General features: G+C 37.5%; 1 protein-coding gene across 6 annotated transcripts in view; it reads right to left on the reverse strand.

The window, feature by feature from the left end:
* Positions 1-16,282, reverse strand: part of VPS13A (vacuolar protein sorting 13 homolog A) — a 100,168-nt gene extending 83,886 nt beyond the window's left edge. For all 6 annotated transcript variants that reach the window (XM_050329676.1, XM_050329675.1, XM_050329674.1 and 3 more), the window contains exons 1-13: positions 16,139-16,282; positions 7,818-7,861; positions 7,272-7,314; positions 6,303-6,398; positions 5,925-6,026; positions 5,172-5,281; positions 4,855-4,914; positions 3,793-3,852; positions 3,495-3,575; positions 3,006-3,063; positions 1,479-1,606; positions 1,160-1,266; positions 353-524 (exon numbers count right to left, since the gene is read on the reverse strand). In XM_050329676.1, coding sequence (XP_050185633.1) covers positions 353-524; positions 1,160-1,266; positions 1,479-1,606; positions 3,006-3,063; positions 3,495-3,575; positions 3,793-3,852; positions 4,855-4,914; positions 5,172-5,281; positions 5,925-6,026; positions 6,303-6,398; positions 7,272-7,314; positions 7,818-7,861; positions 16,139-16,238 — 1,161 coding nt within the window. In that variant the 5' untranslated portion in view covers positions 16,239-16,282. The remainder of the gene's footprint in view (positions 1-352; positions 525-1,159; positions 1,267-1,478; positions 1,607-3,005; positions 3,064-3,494; positions 3,576-3,792; positions 3,853-4,854; positions 4,915-5,171; positions 5,282-5,924; positions 6,027-6,302; positions 6,399-7,271; positions 7,315-7,817; positions 7,862-16,138) is intronic.
* Between the last annotated feature and the right edge of the window lie 6,721 nt (positions 16,283-23,003).

A 23,003-nucleotide genomic window follows, 5' to 3' on the forward strand; every position in this document is an offset into this window, starting at 1 on the left:
AAAAGAGGTGAGAAATTATTTTCTGACAATTTCCTTTTGTTACATGTCACAGTTCAGTTTTACAGTGAACAATTCAATTTATGCAACCCAATCTGAAAGTTCAATCTGAAAACTTAAACCTGGAAGAGAAAAGCACATCACTTCAAACTTTTCTTTCTTGCAGTTTCTAATTTAAAAAATTACCTCATATGTTTGTTAACACCACTAATAGAAAACAGTAGTGATGAAGATATAAGTATGACCACTGAAAATTTTATTTTAAATTAGAACTGATCTAAAAACATGTAAACATTTAAGTTTAAACAAATATCAAGATGAACACTACTTCATTCTTCAATGGAAAATTACTAACCTCCAATATTTTTAAGATTTCTTCATCAGGTTTTTTTGATGTTATCTTTGTTTTATACATCTCTTTATAGTTTTTCACTTGCTTCCTGTGGTGTCGAATATGTTCCCATGACCACATTTGGAGCTTAGGTTGAACATTTACTTCAAGGATGCCATAAATAACATATTGCCACCTGAAAGCAAAGATAAATGAAGTATAGCTTACATTTCTTTGTGTATACAGAAAAGACTTCTAAAGCCTTGCAGACTATTAATGAATACAACTCCAAGCTGTGAAGACTGGAATCCCATGTCTAATATTGCATTTCTGATCAGTGGAGGAACCTAAGAACTTCACACACTGCTGTTTCCTAAAATTAAAAGGTAACTGTGTATGAAAAATACTCAAAAATCTGTGCATGTGTGTGTGAAAATAATAAAAATATATTTGTAAGCAATCTCTGAAATAAAATTTCTGTCATCTAGGTTGAAAAAGTTGGGCCTATTTTTACGTATATTTTCTTGTTGTTTACATGTAATGGGGAGGCCTTCATTAAAACAGTGTTAGGGTTTTAAAATACTGTCAGATATAAGTTCCTGATAATGGCCTTTAAGACACCAATCATAGACCTCATTGTGTCCTCAGCTCTGGTTTCAGGTTCTCATCAATTTTTTATAGTACTAGCTTAAGAAAAACAAGTAAAAACAAAAGTGAAGACTTCCTTTGAGGAGGAAATTACTTCTAACCCCTTTAAGAAAGAAATAATTCCTTGGTAATTATTTCAAATTAATAACTAACAAATTATTTTAAAAGTTCGAGGTTGCATACCATGTCTTGGCGTTGTTGTGCAATGGAACATCAGGTCTGTACTTTCTATATGGCAGATTTCGAGTCATCATATCAATAGACTCAAGAAGCTCCATAACACTGAAGTACTAAGCAAACAAACAAATTCAAACTGAGTTATTATCTTTACCAGAACATGTATCAAGACTTTGTTTCAAGAGTAAATTAGCTACAAAGAAAAACAAGACTAAGAAGTTAATAGATTCTGAATGTCCACTGTAAAATTTCAGACTGCTTTTCTTATTCTTGCAAACTAACTTCTTTACCACGTTACATAAAACTTCAGAAATACAGTTTATACCTGTGGCTTGTTGAGTTCAACAGTTATATCCTGTAAGTTTACATCTAAATCCATTTTTGGTGATGAAAAGTCAACATCAGATCGAGGATTCATAAGAAGTTTGGCTTTAGCTGAAATTGGGCGGAATACTAAAAAACACAAGTTGATATAAAAAGTGCAATTAAATTATTTAAGACTGTCATAAATTAAAATGCTAGACTTCAAAACATGAAAAACTCCAAAACAGCTTAAAATATAATACAATCTATACTCAATTTTCAGTTTCACTCTGGCACCATTTGGGAAACAAATGTTTAGAAAACATTATCACAGATTTTCCTGTATGCAATATTACATGCAGATGTTTCAATTACTAGTTTATATTGGTAAAAAATCTAATTTTTTTGGCTATGATATATTTATAGTACAAGATAGTTTTAAACATAGCATTTATTTCACTATATATTATTCATATTCCAAAGGAATTACTTTTTTTGTGTGTACTGATGATTTACTGTTTGATAAATCATACATGTAACAGTGGATAAAATCAAACATTCCATATTTCTAAATACAAACCTAAATAAGCAAGGAAAAAACCCAATATGGATCCTACACAAAATAAGACACATCACAATATTAAAATATTCAGGGCGGAAGTGTTTTGTCTGTTCCACACTTCAACAGTATCAGGCATTCAAAGTCATGTTTAGTTCAATATTTTCATCTATTTCAACAATTGATCCAACAATAAGAATTTGCATATTACTTGAATTTGTGTAAATCATATTTTTATCAAATAGAATTCTTTGTTTTCAACAGAGGTACTGATAAACTATCTACATAACAAATATTTCCAATTCCCTGAAATGTTCACACAATTCAAAACATGCATTTTTGCAAGACAAAACCATGTTTACACCAATTTACCTTTGCTTCATTTTAAGTCCTGGATTATGCTACTTTTATCTAAACACTATGTGTGGTAACATTTCATTTTCTTGATGTATTTTGTTCCCTAAATTTCTTTTTTTTAAATTTCTTATATGTAAGTACTATGTTTGCTTTTACATCAAATGACAGAATCAGACTCGGTGATCATTATCTTTCTGTAGAAACCTCAAACTAAAGAGTCGTCCTAAAAGAGACAGAATTGCCATTCACCACAGTTTCAAAGTTGTGTGATTACTGTATCCACCTCTCACAGAAAAAAGATACTTCCCATAAAGCAGGTGACCTCAAAAATATACTCAAACCAATCTGATTCACAAAACTTACATGGTACACACATTATTGCTAAACTTCTTAATTAAAGGAATTAATCAATGGAGGATTTTTGTATGACATTCCATTTGAATAATACATAACTCAAGACTCACTTTTATCACGGTCTTCTTAGGGCTACAGATATGGTACACAGTATTCACTGTCAGAATAAGACTAAATTGCACTCCGTACTAAGATTTTTAAGTAACAGTCAAAGTAGAAACCTCAGAGACAGTAGAAATTAGAATTAGACACCTGTATCACAAATAAAATACCACTTACCAAAATCATAACCTTCTGGAATCACACTGTGGCTGGCAACTCCCTGTTTTAAGTTAACCTACACACAATAGTGGAGTAAAAATAAGTTGCATTTTAATTTACAGATAAAGTTTTAAAACATAAAGTGTTTGCAATTTATTACAGCTCTCAGATAATCCCTCTGACACACCATAAAGTTCAAAATACTTATCTATGTTTTAAACAGAACGTCTAATTTTAGTTAACACAAATCTCTGAATAGCAGTAAGATGACCGCATATTGTGTAAATTTTGTAAATGGCAGAAGACTTTCTTTTTTAAACTTCCTCAGACAGGTGTTATACTTCCATCACATAAAAGCTTTTCCATGTACTATCCTAAAAATGCTTCTAGTTACAAACAATTCTCCATAACACTACCATAAATGGAAGCAGAACTAAATGTGAAGCATGTCCTGTGTTTCCCAGATTCAACTAGAATACTAGATAAACTATGTCATGCTTTACTTACCAACGATTCATCAAAACCACCATGGTAAAACATCTCTGATTTCACATTCCAGTAAGCAAAAAGGTTATCCAGTCTTACAAGCTGAAAATAAAACAGAACATATGTATTAATACCTACAAATTCTAGATTAATAATTTGGATTTCAAAAAGTCTGGATGAATAAAAATATTCAGAATGTTACTTTTATTTTAGAGCTTATATATTTACATATCTTCTTGATCTTACATGCTCTGGAATAAACTCTAATGCAGCTTGTTTTACTGGCATTTCTTTCTTTAGCATACAGTTTATACTGTACCTTGTAGAACAACTTGGCAGTTTCATCATGTAAACATGGATTCCAATTCTTATCTGAGGTCTGAAATGCAAATTATACCAAGTTACTCCAATATGTATAATTCACCAACATGTTATCATAACTGAAACAAACCATTGTCATAATTAAAGCCCATGGAAAATAATGGGACACCATCTTCTGATTTAAGGTGATTTATCCACTATTTAAAATGAAACCTTTGTAAGGCTACTTTCCCAAAAAAATATATATGTGCATGTGCACACTGCACACAAGAACTGAAGATATTGCAAAATTCTGTTTTCAGTACTGCAAACTGTTTTTCTTCACACCAATATAATTTTTAGGCAGGCTCTTCGGACAGACCTAAACAAGGGACTGAATTCTTTTATAATTCTGGAAGTAATTAATTTTAGTTTAAGCCCAAAGAAAACCCTTAAATATGCTAGAAACAAGCATTCATGAGACAACCATCATTTACTTAGACATATTTTCTTTAAGATTATCAGTTACTCAGCAAAACTACTGAATCAGAGCAACTCAGCACAATCAGCATATTGCTTCTACTACATAATCTTCCAGAAAAAAAAAATTCATAGTCGCTGATGACTACTCTTAGCACTTTAAAGTGGAGCTCGTAGTTTGAAAATTGAGCTCCAATTTGAAAAAAAGATGTCATACTCTTTTTTTTTTGGCTTTTTTTTCTCCACTCCCTGTTATAAAGAATTAACTTCCTTTCTTGAAGCTCAAGGCAGCTCTAGTAAGATATTCATAGATTCCGAACGGTCCAAATCCAACAAAGTGGATTGGCAACTACAAAGTGCAGCAGGCAGAAGAATTTCCTCCTGAAGATCTATTGTAATGGCACCCTTTATCTTTAATGGCACCCTTTCCACAATATTTATGTTGACTTTGATAAATCAAGTAGTTACCATTGTGCATTGCTGATGATTACAGGTATACTTTCATTAGACAGCATGTGACCAGAAAGCACAACACACAAAAACATAACCTACTGATATATACCAACATGCTTTTTAGATAAACAATGAAAAATAAAATTACCTGCAAACTTAGATTCTGAAGTGAAATCCCAAATGACAAGGGATTATTTCGATTTGTGATCTAACAGAGCAAGGGAAGATACAAAAACAGGATTATTTCATAGTCTATAAGACACAGTTGACTAATAATTTAAGCATTCTTATGTGTTTGAGCTCTTTATCAGTTTTTCTTTTTCTTTTTTTAAAATATGAGAATTCCACAACTTTACTAGGATTCTCTCAACATGGAAAACAACTAGGAGAAAAGAAATCAGACAGGTTCCTAATTTCATGTTACACCGCACAACCCTTTATGCTAAGATATACAGAAGTACTTACATCATCTTCATAGCGAATATGGATGCTGGAAATTTTCAGCTGAAGATTTTTGATGACCTGAGTAACTAGTTTTTCCACAAAAGTGTCTTGTTTCTCCTCTTTTACTTTATCTAAGTCAAAGGAAAATAATTTGATATTGACATTATTTTTAAAACTAGACAAAAACATAATAAAGTTTGCATGATGTCTGAATTTTCTATTCCATTGTACCCTAATTGCATAAAAACATGTTCATTCAATATAATCTAAAACATTTATATCCTCAGACTAAAAGGTTTCACAGCTTTATTACCTGCTGCATGAAGAATCAGGTAGTTCAAAAGTATGACTTGCACCCACCTATACTCAAGGTGGCCAATAAAAATTTCTTAAAAGTACCAAGTCAAATTTAAAGAGTAGATGTATCAAAAAACAATATAAACAAAATGTTTAAAAGGTTGTAATTGTAACAATTTTTGCTACTGGAAACAAAGTTAAATTGTTTCTTATGAAAGAAAAGGAAACAAAATGTCAGGCAACATATGACAAAAATAAGCAATATTTCAAAAGCCTTACTTAGACCTTGTCAATGCTTGAACGTTTTACTTTCAGGATGCCAGTTCTGCAGTATTAACTGCAGTTACAGCTAAATTGTAACTAATGGGTTTTTAAGTATCCAAAGAGGAACACAGAACACTTTGACAAAGTTTGCCTCTCTCTGGACTAAAATAAATAAGGAAATAGCATCACTTTGTTAATTTTTCCGACTCCTACCTTGGTTAGCTATCTTCTGCTTTGCTTCCTCTATCCTTTGCAGTTCCCTTTGTCTTGCTTCCAAGAACTGCCTGGCTTCTTTTTCAGCATCATATTTTATGCCTAAATGCACAACACAAAAAGGCATGATACCAAAAAAACCTCACACATTTTCTTAAAGATGGTGTTTCAAAAGCAGTCATTTTTATATTTTCATAACAGTTACATAACAGCACAAAATTAGGTGATGAAATGCAAATTAATTAAAGGTATCCATTCCATTATCTAATTGGATTTGCTAGGAGTATCTAGCAGGAATAAAGCTCATTCAAACACTCATTCTAGATACTTATGAAATCCCAGTAATTTATATCCACTTCTTTCTCTACGTTAACTTACTGGCTGTGGGCACAATAAGCAAATAAACTCCATCAAGAACTGCTTCAACAGGTTGAGTATAAAGGTTTTGCCATGGAATCTGTAGGTTAAGTTGACCTAAAAACACAGAAGAAAAAGGTTGAGGTATACAGTTAACTAGTTGACTGGGAAAAAAATTATAAATATAATTGATATTAAACACAAAATCTTTGAACAATTATTATAGTGGACAGATGAAGAAACAGTGCATCTGAGGCAAATGTCCTTCAGGTTGTATTATTTTTTACACAACACACAAATAAACATGAGGCAAGTTTTTCCATAAGCAGAGCTATCAAGTCTCTAGATCCTCTTCCTACTCATGGGAATTATATTCCCTCTTCGTAACAGCAATCTTGCCCTCCTTGCAAATCCACTGCACCACCCTCAGAAACAAGAAAAGCACATGGGCAGCTCATACATCACCAGTCAGTTAAATACTATACTTTGTGAACACAAGGATCATGAGGTTACAGTGTCTCTCATTCTTCACCCAAGCACCAATTTTAATAAAATGTGAAATCAGTCAATGGGAAATACGTATTTCCAGGGCAAATTTGAAGGAAGCATAACAGCTTCAGTCTTAGTTTGCTTTAAGAAACCACTAACTTTTACAAGACAATCAACTTGCAATGAGAAAACTTTTCATTTTAGCAAAACAAAGTCTTGCTAAGACAAGGAATGAGACCCAGTCCTGTCCAATTGCTAATTTTTGCTGTGTTTGGCTCTTTTCTCACTAACATTGAAGTGATTAAACAAGACTCCAGTATATTTTAAACAAGCCATCAAACAGGGGTTTTTTTCCAGAAGAGACAAACTTCAGAGCATACAAAGTATGCAAATCAAGGAAAGTAAGGAAATTGCTTAAGATGCTTGAATCACAAGGAAATTGCAAGGAAATGCAATATGTTTAGAAACTCCTGCATGTGTACATGGTAAAATGTAACTTACCAATATGTCCTACTTTAACTTTAAATGGCACATCCAGCTGACTCTGAAAGAAAGTGGTTCAGAAAATTTAAGTTCAATCCAGCAACTCATGAAATGCTGCCATGTAGGAAAAGACGTTATGATAACCTTAACAACAAATTTACCTTTCAACCACTTGAAAAAAAAACTCCAATATATGCAAACGTTAGGTTACCCATTTAGACTGTTGAGCCATGCTAGGCTAAATACATTCCCAAGAGCAAGTTTCTAGGTTCGCAAGCTATAGGGAAAAAAATTATCTTTCAGTACTGCTTTTGACCTAAACATATTCTTTTAGCAATTGCAGATAGTTCTCTTACGTAAAAAAAAAAAAAAAAGCATATACTTTTACCTTTAAATTTAATCTAAAATTAATCAGATAATCCATATAAGTGTAGAGAAAACAAATCAGTAAGTTTCTACTTAAAAAAGTGTATCATAATATAACAACTAAAAAATGCCCACTAAACCCAAAGCATTGTTTATGAATAATTTTTTCAAGTTTTATTTTTATTTTCACTAGCTTACCAAGGCATTTTCTTTTATTTCCAGATTGTTCAGTGCTACAGCTCCTAAAATAAAAGAAGCCAGTAAGTAAAACTGCAGTAAGCAAAGTAGTAGTGGTGCATACTAAACATCCCAAAGTCTGAATCAGTGCGTTATAGAAGTCCAGAAAATATGGGGGTTAATGTATATGTCTTAAACATCAATTGCCAGATAGCCGTGGAGCCAATCAGGAATTCTTGGTAAGAACACATCATGAGAAAAAACAGGAGTGAAAGGAAAAGGGGGCCATACAGAGGTAAGGTAGAACTCTTCTGGGATAAAGGTCCATGTTCTGGCTCCTGGAGACGAGCACAACCCAGTATAGCACAAGTGTGGGAATGAGGTCAAGAAGTGGGCATGGACTGTTGGCCAAAGGTCTATAAGTAGGGACCACCAAAGATCCCCAAAGCCCTCTGACCCATTTCCAGAAGGGTCTGGAAGAACATACTGCACATGATAACTCATTTTCATAGAAAAGAAGAAACTTAACTCAAGGGTGAGGAAACCTTTACTCTAAGAAGGCACTCCCCCAAAGCCCCAAGACACATATGCCCCAGGACCCTGGACATCCCATCAGCCACACTGACACTGGAGCCAGGACTAGTGATCTTCCTTCCTTTCTTTCTCTTACCCTCTCTTTTAATCTCTTTTCTTTCACCCTACCCTTTACTCAAAATCTTCCACAGTGTTTATTTATATTATAAAGGACTAACTTATAACAATTTCCATGCTGTGTGTATAGCTTAATAACAAAACTTTGTAATTTTTTACAGACACTGACTTTTGTTGTTCCTTTTTGACCATGGGCAACTACAAATCTTGGGTGCTCCCTTTCCCTTACGGTGGGATGCCACAGTGGTCCATGACCTGTGGTCTCAGACTCTTTGCTGTGAAAGATATCCATAACCTACACTTCAAACATCCATGAAAGATGATTAAGACCAGACTGTTCATTCATGCTACAAAATAATACCTGAGATTTTCTCATGGAGCTTGTATACCCATGAAAAAGAACCTGAGATTCTGCAAAGCAAAAATGTTGGAAATTACTGTAACATTTTCGTAAGGATCCACCTTGAAATTAAAAGTTTTCCTCTTTTCCCTCAACCATCTGCTTCCCATGCTTGTACATATCCAGCAAAATTAATGGTCAGTGAATTTTTAACTCTCAAAAATTTTACATTTGTAAGTCTTATTTATAAGCTTACCAAAAGTCACAGGAAGCATTTCAGTAACATTATGTTTAAATGTCTTAGGACAAAAATTAACTTCAGTACACTGTGAATGCAGAAAATTTGAATTGTAAGATCGGTTTAACAATATACTTCACATCAGACACTTGTCATAACAAAGGAACACTGGAAGACACCAGAAAACTCACAATTTAAAGAACATGAACGTAGCCTGAAGCAGTGTCTTCTTCACATTCTACAAGATGAATGGAGCTTCTGAAATGGTTACTTTAAAATTAATTGTATAGTTTTAATGCATGCACATGGAACAGACACCTGATAACAGCTGAGCAGGGGCATCAATGAGATTCAGTAAACCAGAAGCAGATTACAGGCCTGGTAAGGAATACAGTTTGAGATTACAAATAAAGATTTAACTGACTTAAAAATGTTTTTCTTTTGGGATGCATGTTAGAAATAGCAAAACATAGGGAGAAACGGGAGGTCCAACTGCAAGAAATATTCTTGCAGCTATATAGTACTAATGGCATTAAACAACTGCTCAAAGTACCATCATTTTTGAGAAATAGGACCCAATTTTTAAAAATTAACACATTAGAAGAGTTGGCTCAAGTTGTTGAACAGTTCTGGAGGAACTGATCGAGTAAACCAATCCATCCATCTCATAGCATTCACAAAATACTACAGCATTCAAAGGTTTACTGAAATCCAAAAAGATTACATCATCAGGCTTCCCTTGATCAGCTAGGTGAGTTACATAAAAAGAAACCAGGTTGGATAAGCAGGACTTCCCTCTCATGAAGCTGTGCTGGCTGTGACCAATGACCAATGCTGACATCAGCCTCTCCAGAGAAATACTACATGCAGAAGATATTTTGTGATATCTGGTGGCTCTGTTTTTAAGCCTTACAATATATATATCATGCCAGGAAGAACAGAAGAGAGAAAAAATACACAGGCAAAGACAGCATTCCCAACTATAACTACTTTAGCAACTATAACTACATAGTGTTTGTAGGTAATAAGGTTACAGTTTTATATACCACCAGGTTCAATTCTACTCTAAACTTATTTCCTGATAAAGCTTACTCTGCAGAGACTATTTTAACACTAAGAAAACCCTATTTGCTTCTCCAAGACATTACTAATTGTAATTATATTCATAGCAAGTAGTCCTAATGGTATCCAGAGCAAAGGTTCAGGTTTGTAACCAAGCTACCAGGCACAACATGCAATTTCTGCATGTCAGTTGAGTCATGTTAAAACCACTGACATGGAAACCATAAGACTACACAACACATGAAGCAATTTAACTGGGTTGAGTTTCTTCACTGATTGCTAAGTCAACATGCCCTCTCATTTATCAAGGGTCTGACACATGCCACATTTCATCTGAGGCACAGTTACTTGAGTTAAAATAATTTGGAGGCCTTGATGCTTCCAAAACCAAAGTACTGCAAAGTAAGGATTATCTTAAGCAATTTACAAACAATACTTTGTGATGGTAGAACTATTTCTCATTTTACCTGAGCACATCATAATGGCAGAGAACAAAAATGATATCAGTAATGATTCAAACACAAAGACTTTGACAATTCTACATCAAATTCTGAGATTCGGAAGTGTGGTACATAATTCTTCACTGTTTTTCCTATACTTATCATTTTACGGTTAAAAAGTTAAAGGTTTTAATTAAAATCATTAGAAGAGATAGCTATTAGTAAAACTCAAAATATCTCACTTTTAGTACAAAATTATTGAAACACATTTATTAAAACATAACAGTTTACTGACAAAAAGTTTGATTAAGAGTCTGACCACAGTAAATGGATTATCAAAGCACACAAAAGCCTAAAAAATGAGGCGCTATGTTTTGTGTACTTATGCAATCTTTCTTTTTCCCACACTTGAGAGAGAACGCAAGAAGGAGATTGACTAAACATTCCTGCAAGTAAACAGGAATTATTTCCAAAGCCACCATACCTTGGAAAGCTTGCACCAATTCTAACGCTCAAAATTCAAAATGCAGCTACTGACCAGGTCAGTATTCTCTTCCATTTCCAAAATGTAATCTTTATCACACTCAGCCGCTTTCACTTGCAACGAAACATAGATTCGAGGGCAACTGTACTGAATCCTGACTGTTCTGTTGGGGGTGGGAGGCAAAAAAACCAAAAGCCCTCATAAACAGAAGCACAAAAAGCAGGGAGGCTTGTTACAGGACATAACACAGCTAATGAATTTTACTGTCTTGGAGCACTGACAACAGACTTTAATTGTAAGAATATCAAAATACATCAGGATTCAACTGTTTTTGTTGTTGGTTGGTTGGGGTTTTTTCGGCAGGGGTGGTGTATTCCTATTGGGAGCAATTGGAGGTTTCAATGACAGAAATGCATCCAATACATGGTTAAAAATTACTCAGTTAAGCTGCCTTGAAAACTGTATATACAAATAGTTGGAGTTGTATAAATATCTAGGGTTAAACATGCAGGCTAGCAGCCAAAACAATAACAAAAGCCAGAACATTTATAAATACCTATAGCACAGTCTGGGACGTATTTAGGCTACATTACAAAGCAAATTCTTACATTTACTGATCTATAGACATTGTAAACAATTCAACAAAAGCAAACAGTTTTCAAAATTCTGGAATAAATAGGTTTATAGTTTTAATTTTAGATACTCAAAATAACTTCATGAATTTGAGTTCATGAACCAATGCCTACTACCAAGAACTAGCTTGCAAGAAGTAACAGTCAGTAAACACTGTAACATGTAGTAAACCATTTCACCAAAGAGGCCTAACTGAAATTTTGTCATGGTTGTAAACTGAAGTTAAAGTGAAGAGAATTAAAGTGAAGAAAATTAATCCACATAAAAATCCACAGATAAATAAGGGGTGAGGAGAAAGAAGGCAGATGAGAGAAAGAGAGATGAAAATACCTCAGTTGGAATCTGATCAATACCAAACACTCCTGCTCATGTTTTTCAACAGCATTTGTACTTTTTACCAACAGCATTGCCAGTTTGTGAACTCTTCTGACCACTTCATACAAACAGCTGCCTTTGCCAGGTTTTTCCTACTTATGGTTATGCTGATAATTATTCTTGTTTAAGCATACCCTCTATTGTGAAACAGGTCATTAAAGGCAGCAAAAACTATTAGATACTATTCACACCCCAAGTGAATTCAAATTACCATTATGTAAGGGGAGGGGGGGAGGTTGCATCTGCTATGTGGTTGCACTTGCTGTATCTAGACAAGGCAAGGTATGCAAAACTAGTCATCTTTTACTGTAACAATAGTTGTAACCAAATGAAAAAGTAAAAACTGTTTGTATGCTTACAAATGTGTCAATTATCTGCCTATATCATCTTAATACAGAAATGCCTTGATAAGAGACACTAGCTATTTAAAAAGTGAAGCAAAATACACTTGAGACATTACCTAGGATAAGCAGGCGTTCCAAGTCAATAGAGAATTAAGTATTTTAAAGGGCAGTACAGCGGGTCTGGCCAAGACACTGAATGAAAAGTTATGTAGACACAGTCAAAAGAAAACAATAGCATAATGAACTTTGATGAAACTGATCTCTGTACTGTTTGGAAAATTCACTGGCACTTCCTGTCGAAGATAACTGTATACATCTCACGTTGCTGCAAGCATTTTTCCAGGTATTGAAGTTTAACTTTACTAGGTCTAGAGCATTCAAAAATATCTAACTTACCTAAATACTTATCTAACCTTTTATCTAAGCCAAGTACTTGCACGCTTGTTAACACAGCTCATTGAAACTATCTTCTAAGTGAAGGCCAGGACAAGAAGAGGCTTAAAGTACAGTCCTTCCACCAGCCATTGCCTTCTGTGACGGCTGCCTGACACAGCAGCCTTTTACTCTGCTTCATACTAATGGAGTTCTTCAGGAATATGATTTCCTTCCCTGCTATGTTCTTTTCCAAGTCTTGGCCCTTCCAATACTGGCCTTATATGTTCAAATTACCTTTGTTTTCACTTGCATAGGTTGTCCTTCCTCCTCCTTTCTGCACTGCCTTTTATATTTCAGGTCATTAATTTCTTGCAACTCTCTCAGCCATAAGTGTTTCCACATATCACATCTCGCTTTAGTATTGAGACAATCCATATTTTTACCTTTCAATCTGAGAGATTTTTTTAACAAGAAAAAAACAATTAAAACATTTCTGTAGTTATTTCTCTGTTCATATATTTTTTGAGTAGCATCATCACACAATTTTACTACACAGATTGAATCTGAATAGCTTTAATATGACACAATGAATTCTCTCATTTATGAAAAACCAAAGTTAATGTTAAGCATGCTCATTAAAAAGTCATTAATTAAGCTCTCAAATTTACAGAAGTTGCAATCTCTGTAAAATTAGGTGTTATACATATATTAAGAGTCTATCAACAGGTTACCAGTGTTAATTTAAACAGGCCAGCTATAAAATACCATAAGACCACAGCTTGCTACAGCATTTAAAAAAAAAAAACCAAACAACAAACCTCTCTTGGGTATTATTTCGTTCAGAGGCCAAAAAATACATTCTTTTTAAAATATAAGATACAGATATATAGCACTTGTGCAATGCCCTTGCACTCGAAAAGCAGTGGCCATTTGTTAGAAGAGAAAAACAAACAAACTAAAAAAAAGCAACAAAAAACCACCTAAACACCCAACTTGCCTTTTTTTTTAATCGCTACTAGAATATTTAATGGATTTAAGACAATTTAATTTCAATACTACATGATTTATGTAAATTTTAGCAGTTTTATCATGACACACAAAGACAAACGTGGCATGAAAACACATAGCTGTAATGGAAATGCTGTCAGAGCATGCAGGCAAGCATGAAAAACTATTAAGTTTACATAAAATATGAAGACAAAAAATAGTATTATAAAAAAAACCCCCAAAACTTAGTTCCAGAATTTTAGTAATTAGCCAGCCAAAAAAATTATCAGTAGACTTCAGATACACTGTGGGTGTTGAGATCTGCTAATCAGTGATGCACTTCATATAAAAACTGCTATTACTACTAATAGTTACTGCCTTTTGGCTAGTAGAATGCAATTTCTAGGTCCTTTGAGATATTTGGAATGAAAGAAATATTGCAGATGCACAGGTCATTAAACAGTTTAAACTGCAAAAAAGCATGATGCAGTAGACCAGGAAAAAAATAAACTCCTCAAGTGATGTTTCACCAATGCTACACAGCAGTTCTGAGCCTCTTAGAGAAAGACACAGATAGTTTCATATATACATTTTCACAATAAGCAAGTAAACAGGCTATGTAGACAAAAAAAAAAGTTTTGCTGTAGTACATAAGTACTGTACTGAGAAATACTAAAGCCTCTAAAAAAAAGAACTACTGGAAAAGGAAATAATAAAAACAAAATCAAGTTATACGTACATAAAATAAAAAAATCCCACAGCTGAATATCAAAACTCCAAAGCAAAATGTATTGAGATTTAATTAAAAAAAAAATAAGCAAGACAGTTAATGTGCATCTAATCTCAACAAGAGTTGCCTCACAGAGGCATAAGCTGCCATGAGTAACCACCAGCAATCCACAGAGCCAGAAAAATAAGTTTTTCCGCTTTTGTAATGTATAAATATTGCCCAAAACATTTACACGATGTTCCGTATTTTACATTAAATATTCTGCCTACTTTCCCTCTACTGAAGGAAACAATGACAAGTTCAAAACTTAAGTGCACAAATCAAACAATTGGTATGACATAGTTTTGGTTGAAAGATACAGTAACTCAATCCTTTCAAAGAAGACTCATCTAATCAGTAATCAATATGCTATATTGAGCCTTACTACCTTCTCTCCAGAAATTACATGTCGTGTTGCAGTGTTAAGACTCCATATAGAGACTGAACTTTACAAAGATGCTACAAACGCCTTGACTAACTGAAGGAAAATTACTGCATATAGGAAACCAACTAAGGATGCCATTTCAGAAAACAGAAGCATGACAACAAAAATGTCCACGATGCAAAAAGCTCCAGGAGAAGCTTACAAAATCTGATTAATGTCTATGAGTATCTAAGAATGGAATTGCACGTAGGGAATACCTCGAGGGTGCTTCACACCTACGTAGGAACGTACCCGTAAAAAAACCCCTGAACCCGTGTTTGCTTTTGCTGATGCTGCAGACACCTGGAACGCACACTGGAAATCGAACCGTAAGTGGTCACTGCGTCGCTGCACACGTATCTAATAATTGTCTGTGTCTGACACACTTTGATACTGTTTTTTTATACCTAGTAAAGGGACCTCAAGAAAGTACATTCAAACAGAACACTCTCCTGCCTTGCCTTCACAACTGGCATATTAATTTAATATGTACAGACAACTGCCTACTTCGCCTAGTACAGCTGGTCATCGCCTCTGCAAACACCTAAGCCAGTCTCTGCTCCTGGGGTTTTAAGGCTAAAAGTGACAAATATTCTAGACCTACAGAAGACAGCACCAAGAAGAGACGGGATGTCACTGCCGTTCGCAGAGAGGCCACCGAAGCGAGCATGGCCCTGACACTCAAACGCCATCCAAACCCCTCGTGTTTATTCTCAGTTTATTTCCTGGTGTGGGAACAGCCCGTACGCCAGTTTCACATTCCCGCAGAGCCAGGTCAGGCTCCCGGCTCCAAGCTGCCCGCCCAGTCCGTCCAAACGTTCCGCGACCGCCAGCAGCACGGCGGCCAGCCAAGGTCCGTGCCACCCTCAGAGAGCACGGGCTGTCCGTGACTCCCCAGCACTTCGCCCGGGTCTCTCTGTGCCCCCCACCAGCTGTTTCCCCACAGCTGCTCCCTCCCGGCCGCTCCCCGCGCCCCCCGCGGACACCGCCCCGCCCGCCCCCACGGCTATTTTTAAGCGGCAGGCAGGTGGAGCGGCGGCTACGCTGTCGGGCAGGCGGTCCGGCACGGCTCGGCTCGGCACGGCTCGGCAGGCCCGGCACCGCCCAGGGACGCTACCCGGGGACACCGCCGCAGCCTCTCCCTCCTGCGGGCGGCAGGGCGAGCCCGGGCGGGCAGGAAGGGAGGCGGCGGTGGGCAGGGAAGGCGGGCAGGCCCGTACCTCCCCAGATGCCCAGCTTCAGCTGGGAGCTGTCCAGGTTCACCACGTAGTCGCCGAGGAAACGGTTCAGGACGTCCACGACCAGCGACTCAAACACCATCCTGACCGCGCCGCCGCCCCGGCGGCAGCAGCAGCAGCAGCGCCGCCGCCCCCGCTCCTGCCCGCCGATCGCCCCGCCCCGCGGCCCGGGGCCGGCCCCGCGCTGTGCCCGCCCCGCCGGCTCCCCTGCGAGCCGCGGCGGAAGGGGCGCGGCCTGGCCCAGCCGACGGGAGCCGGCGGGGGCCGCGCCGTTGGGCCTGGCTGGGGCTGTTCTTTCCCGTGCCCGCTCCGTACGCACAGCGATTCTGAGGGGAAGTGCGGGGGTTTCGCGCTGGCTACTCTTGTTTGCTTGTGAGGTGTGAGTTAACACAGAATCTGTCGGGTTGGAAGGGACCATCGGAGAAGACATGTGGTCCAACCTCCCTGCTCAGGCAGGGTCGTCCTAGAGCACATGGCACAGCATTGCGACCGGGTGGTTCTTGAATATCTCTAGTGAGGGATACTCCACAACCTGTCTGGACAATCTGTTCCGGTGCACAGTCACCTGCACAGTAAGGAAGTTCTACCTTCTATTCAGGTGGAAGTTCTGTGTGTCAGTTTCTGCCTGTGGTCTCTTGTCCCATTTCTCAGCACCACTGAGAAGAGCCTGGCTCTGTCCTCTGGGCATCTTCACTTCAGATACTTACAGACACTGATGAGGTCCCCTCTCAGTCATCCCTTCTCCAGGCTGAACAAGCCTGGCTTCCTCAGCCTTTCTTCATAAGAGAGTTGCTCCAGTCAATCATCTTTTTGTCTTTGGCTGGACCCCTTAGTTTGTCCAAGGGATTTAAATGTGAGATAGCTATAAAGGGGTTTTGGATGTTTTTCTCCCCCAGCCTAGGCAAGTGTAGAAATTACTGCATCTCTGAGCTGTTAAAAAATGGGTGAACTATTACTGGCCTAATGGCTAAAGCAAGTTGAACTGAATTTCCGTTTCCAAAGAGCTTGACTCTCAAGCTGTTTTCTGGCTTGGGTAATGCTTAATCACACTGAATACCTGGGCCATATTTGCCCTGAGTGGTTGTACTGAGGCCCTCTGTGCTCAGACCCAGCACCAGAGACTTTCACTGCTGGGACTGAAGGCCCTTCACAGCAGGTGCCTCTGGCTTGACTCCCTATACACCTCATACTCACACAGTCAGACTGGGTTTCCTTACGTATTTGATCCCAGGTGACCCATAGCAGGGCCTCAGATGTCCCGTTCCACAAAGCAATTTATTCCCCACGCAGTAACACAGAAACAGCTTGAGCTGAGTGCCTCTGAGGAGAGACCCCCCCAGCCAAGGAACCCCTGGGCTTTTATACCCTCACAGTCCAAGCTGCACACATCTTGCTTGTCCTCCCAGGTCTTCAGCTCCTGCTGGGTCTCCTAGTGTCCATCCACCTGGCTGGCAGCACTCCACTTCGTGCCCTTCATTAATCAGTGTTGACAGTTCATGACCTCTTGCCCCAGGCTCCCACCCAGAGCTCAATCTGCAGCTTGCTAACTGAGCTACCTGTACCACGTGTATTGCTCCACGGGTTCCTCTGCCACACTGCCACAGGGCTTTCTTTGCTGATAGCAGGAAAAATAGAATTATACTCCAGCTTGTTCCTGCAACTTCAATAATTGGGTTTGAAATTAATATTAAGTATATTTTATTATTTTACGTATTATTTTTTATAGCACAAGGTATTAGATTTCCATGGCAAGTTTGTGGAGATGGAGGGCTGCCTTCCTGAGAAGAGACCAAGGGCTGCCCTGTGCTGGGCACAGCCAGTTCTATCTGCCTCAAGCTGAGCCACAACAGGGCACAGCTGAACCCCTCAACAGTGACCCAGTCACCTCTTGAGAAACTATTTAAAAAAGGGTAGAGCTGTAGAGCTGCTGTGAAAGAAGTGAGAAAAACATGGGAGAAGCAGCACAAGATTCTCCTGCAGCTTGAGAAGACCATGCTGGAGCAGCCTGTTTCTCTGCAGCCTGTGGATGACCACAGTGGAACAGAGGCCCACCTGCAGCTTGAGGAAGACCCCACAGCAGATGACTGTACCCTGAAGGAAGCTGCAGCCCGTGGAATGCCCACTCAGGAGCAGCTGTGGCCCATGGGGGACCCACACTGGAGCACTGAAAATTCTTATCCTTGTTTCTTCCATGTGGCAGACAGTGCTTTAAAAATGGCTTTGACTCAAAGAGGCATGAAGTACAGTAAATAAAGCAGAATGAACTATAAGCCTCATTAGAATGTCCCCCAAAACCAAAATTGCATCAATCTTATCAGTCTGTCAAAATTTTTGAACTATTTCTTGGAGTATTTGAGAATATAACTGCAGCGAAACCACACATTGCCTTATTTCTAAATCTTTCAGAGACATGAGGTTTTTAATTCCCTCAGAATCAATCAAATCATGGTGAAATCTTTGCTCTACTTACACAAATTTTTCCTCAGGATAAGGGGAAATATATGTAAGTGCTAAACTCCTTCAGTTATACATGCAACAATGTAGTAACTGCTCAAAAGTGTAGTAATCCTAGTAAGTCCATAGTACTGAGCCTGAACTACTTAAATATTTTGAAACCCAAAGACAAAACCACTCCAGAATTTTCCATCTGTTCTTGCTATGCAGTAAAAAGTTCAAGGTCTTCTTATCAATAAAACAGAAAAAGCTAAACTTGAAAGACAGTTCTTGTAGTTCAAGGTGCAAAGTAGAGAGTAATTATATTCTTCCTGCCATTGTCAAAAGAAATTCATTCATTTCACAAAACAGAAATTTTAGGAGTCCAATAGCCACCTGAACACTTTCAACTGAGAAGACCCTGATCTTCAAATTTTTTTCAGAATTGAAGTCTAACATATCAGTAGACAAAAGAGGTCTCTCTGCTATATTGACAGATCTTCTAATTGTTTAAAAGAAGTTATGAAGTACTATACTTAACATATAAACCCTTTCTTTATACTTCATATCAATAAAAATAATTTACACTAGATTTATGAATTTACATTTCATTTTAAATTTGGTAAGTCACTCATAAGCACTGAAAAACAACATGACATAGAAAGAAAAACAGAATTGGAGATAATATGTTTGCATGTGCAAAGTAATACACATTTGTCATGCCATCTGGAAGTACTGTTGCAGGATAAATTTAAAGTGTGACACTGAGCATATTTTGTTACGTGTCCTTGCCTTTTTCTTGACTCATAAAAATACTTGTCAGGAAACATGGCGTTACAAATAAAACCTGGATTTCAGTCGAAACCAATTGACTTGTCTGGGAAATTATTGCTGATGGAACAACGTAATCTTGGTAAAAGGGCACTGTCTTCCTTTTGAGTAGAATGTAAGTAAAGTGGATTATGTATGTTTCTAGTAGCCCCAGTTCTGATTTATTTTGGACCAGGGTATTGGGATGAAACTGCATGTATTTCTTGCAGTTAAATAGGGTTTTATAAGCTATACACATGTAACATGTCTTTTGTATTGATAGTGGTGTGAAAAGTAGATAAACGCACAGTTGAAGGTATGTTACATGCCTAGCTAGGTTGCAAATATTTGCTTATATCCTGCATCATAGGATCTTGTGTTGGTTTTAAAATCAGTATAGACTTGTTGACATTAAAATGTCTTTTATTTCTCTGATTGTTTATGCCTACTATGTTGAAAAAGTTTAAAACCATTTTTTTGTTTAAACAAGTTATTATATTGAAATGGCTTCAATTTTATCTTTACCCACCTCTCTGAAAAAAAAAGTCTAGTTCACGTTGTCACATGAGAAGGGGAGATTTTCTCAAACCCTTAATATTTGATTAGTCTACCAGTACCCTCAAAGGACTCAACAGTTTACAGAATGACAATCTTTATTAATATAATTGGGACAGGTTAAAGATTGCCAGTGAGAGCATCTGACTGGAAAAACATATTCAAAGCCATATACTAGTTCAGAGCAATAAACTAACAAGTTCTAATCCCTAACAAAAGCTAGTTCAAGATAATAATTCAGTGTGCATAGAGTACAGTTTTTATCCAATAGCCTTCCCTATGGGGGAAGAGACAGGTTCAGCCTATCAGCTGATCCCAGAAGTTATGATGGAGTCTTCCCTAACTTATTCCCATTCTTAACTGACTTTTTTTCTCACAAGACTGTAGGAGTCAGAGCGAATGAGGGGGTAGCTGGTAATGTGAAGGACACTCGGCGTGGGAGACCTGTCTTTGTTAAGTGATGGAGACGGCACCATCTGGTGGCCTCACACTGGTTTCTCAGCATAGTATTGGATTGAGGGGCTCATGCATTTTCTGTGGTTTACAACAAATTCAACAGATAATTTAAGTTGAGATTAAGAATTTGAAGCTATTTTATGTCCCTTTTTAGATTAAATGAACAGGTAAAGTGTAAATTCTCACAACACAAAGATAGTTGCATTTGGAGTTGGCTTTGCATGGTTGCAGTGGAATTGGCCTTTGGAAAGCACCCTTGTCAGCACAGGAATCATCTAGCAATGAATGGATGTATTCTATGTGAAATTAGAGCAAGACTATGCAATCTTCCTGTATTATTATTTTTAGGTACCATAGATAAAAGGCCACGAAGAGAAGACAGAACTTACCACAAAGACATTCTTGCAGGTTTTACCATTGTCTACACGGTAAAGCAGACACTGTAGATACTAAAAATAATTTCTAGAAGTCCTAAGGATTAATGTCACATTTGTGTCCCCTTTTAAAAAGTTATTGATGTTGTACTCTGCGGAATATTGTTTGAATGTGAACCATGACTACCCCTGCTGAAATGGGGTGTCAGCTTAGCCATTTCTGCTCAGTCCAGAGGGACTGGAGCCATCATAGCTATGTCTTGCTTCCTTGCCTTTCTAAACTGTTACTCACTCTGCAGTTCTACTTGAAGACACTTGGACTCCATGGCTCAAATGGCAAATATGAATCCAGTAGCTCCCCTTTATGAATTTTTTCATAGGTAACAGGTTTATGGACCACTGTAGTTAAAATCCATGTGACACTATATAACATTTATATAGCACTAGAGCTCAATTAATTTTAAACCCCCTAGCCAAGCTAATCTAATTAAAGTCCATGGTTACTTTCATCACCGTGTGAGAAAAGGACTGGAGTGAAAACTTATGCAAAGGCTGCTGGCAACTTGTGGTAGGTAACAGTTAATAAGGCCTGAAGTCATCAACATTTTGTACATCTGAATCACTTCTTTCAACTTTTCATATATTGAACAGTGATTATTTTTATAATTTTATGTCTCTTACTCTCTTTTCTGAGGTTTTGACAATATTCATCACATGGTCAACTAGGGACCTTCGTGTAAGAGAATTTGTCAAGAACTGTCAGACTGTCAAAATAGTGGAAAATGTTATTATCTCTTTATTCTCTGTTTAAAGTTTTTAAAGAACTCTGATTAAATTGTTCAAAGAGATCTGGTTAAACTGTTCACAGAACAGGCTAATGATTCTCAACAGACATTTCTAGGTTTCTCCCTGATACTATGATGTAGAACCCCATCTAGCTATTTCTTCACTTATTTTTTCTTGTACTGAATTGAAGCTATTTATCTACAGAACCCTGAAACAGATGATTTTTTTTTTCAGTGAGGATGAAATATCTGTTATGAGGACCAGAACTCTAATAATGGTCATCTGATTGTGAAGTTTTAGATAACTTACTTTTTTCAACTGTATCCTTTTGTTTGAGTAGTTTTGCTTAGCATGAGTAGCTAAAGTTGCTGAAGCCTTAGACCACAAGCTGCAAACTCCCGCTTAACTTGAACTATTGCTTAGGTATGCTGAGGCCAATGCAAACTGGAAACTGGAAAATAACCATGACTTTCAACAGAAGTAACCTATGCAGATAAGAACCATGACCCCCCAGGAGACAGAGAAAAAAAGTCAAATAAGGAACAAATAAGACCCCAAACCAAAAATCACCATTAGACTGAAAGTTGTGTGAAGAATGCATAAATTGCATAGGTTGTAAGAGTATAAGGGCCTAGGGATATCTTTGTTCTGGGTTCCTTACCAGAGGTACACAACTGTTTCTACTGCTCTACCACTCAAAAACTCTGCTACGTTTCCTACCTAGGGTAGAGAAACTTCTTTGACGTCTCTTCTCAATTTCACTTCCACCGGACTATCCTCTATGGTCGAAAGAATAAGTCTTAAAAATGCCTAAGGTTTAAGTTGCCTTAAGTTGCTCAGGTACAATTTTTGAGTCTTAATCTACATGCCTTGATGCCTGTTGAAGTCCTTCTCAAGACCTAGCAAAAAGCCGGCCATACATTATTTGGAGAAGAGTAGCAGTAAGGAAGGGATGCATAGGAATTGAAGTACTAGGACAGGTACTTAAGTATACATTGGGGTTTTACCATATAAGTAAGCTGGCTGAAGGTAGGCAGCTCGCTCTAGGCAGCAAGCTCTGCCATGCTTCAGAGCCTTCCCAGTGAAATACATTTAAACCACATCTACATTAGGGAATTTCTTGCATTGCAATGGGGAATTCATAGAGTTTTAAAGGCTCAGATAAGTGGATAAGAATAATTTTGTGAATTTCTGTGGCATTTAGGTCTCTGCACATGTAGGTGAGGTGACTTTAAGCACCAAGCCAAATCACAGAATCATAGAATATTCTGAGTTGGAACAGATCCATCAGGATCATCAAGTCCAATTCCTGGCCCTACACAGGACACCTGAAGAATCACACTTTGTGCCTGAGAGCATTGTCCAAATACTTCCTGAACTCAGGCTTGGTACTGTGATCACCACCGTGAGGAGCGTGTTCTAGTGCTCAACCA

Source organism: Myiozetetes cayanensis, unplaced genomic scaffold (genome assembly GCF_022539395.1).
Source record: "Myiozetetes cayanensis isolate MyiCay16 unplaced genomic scaffold, myiCay2020 scf4, whole genome shotgun sequence".
NCBI lineage: Eukaryota > Metazoa > Chordata > Aves > Passeriformes > Tyrannidae > Myiozetetes > Myiozetetes cayanensis.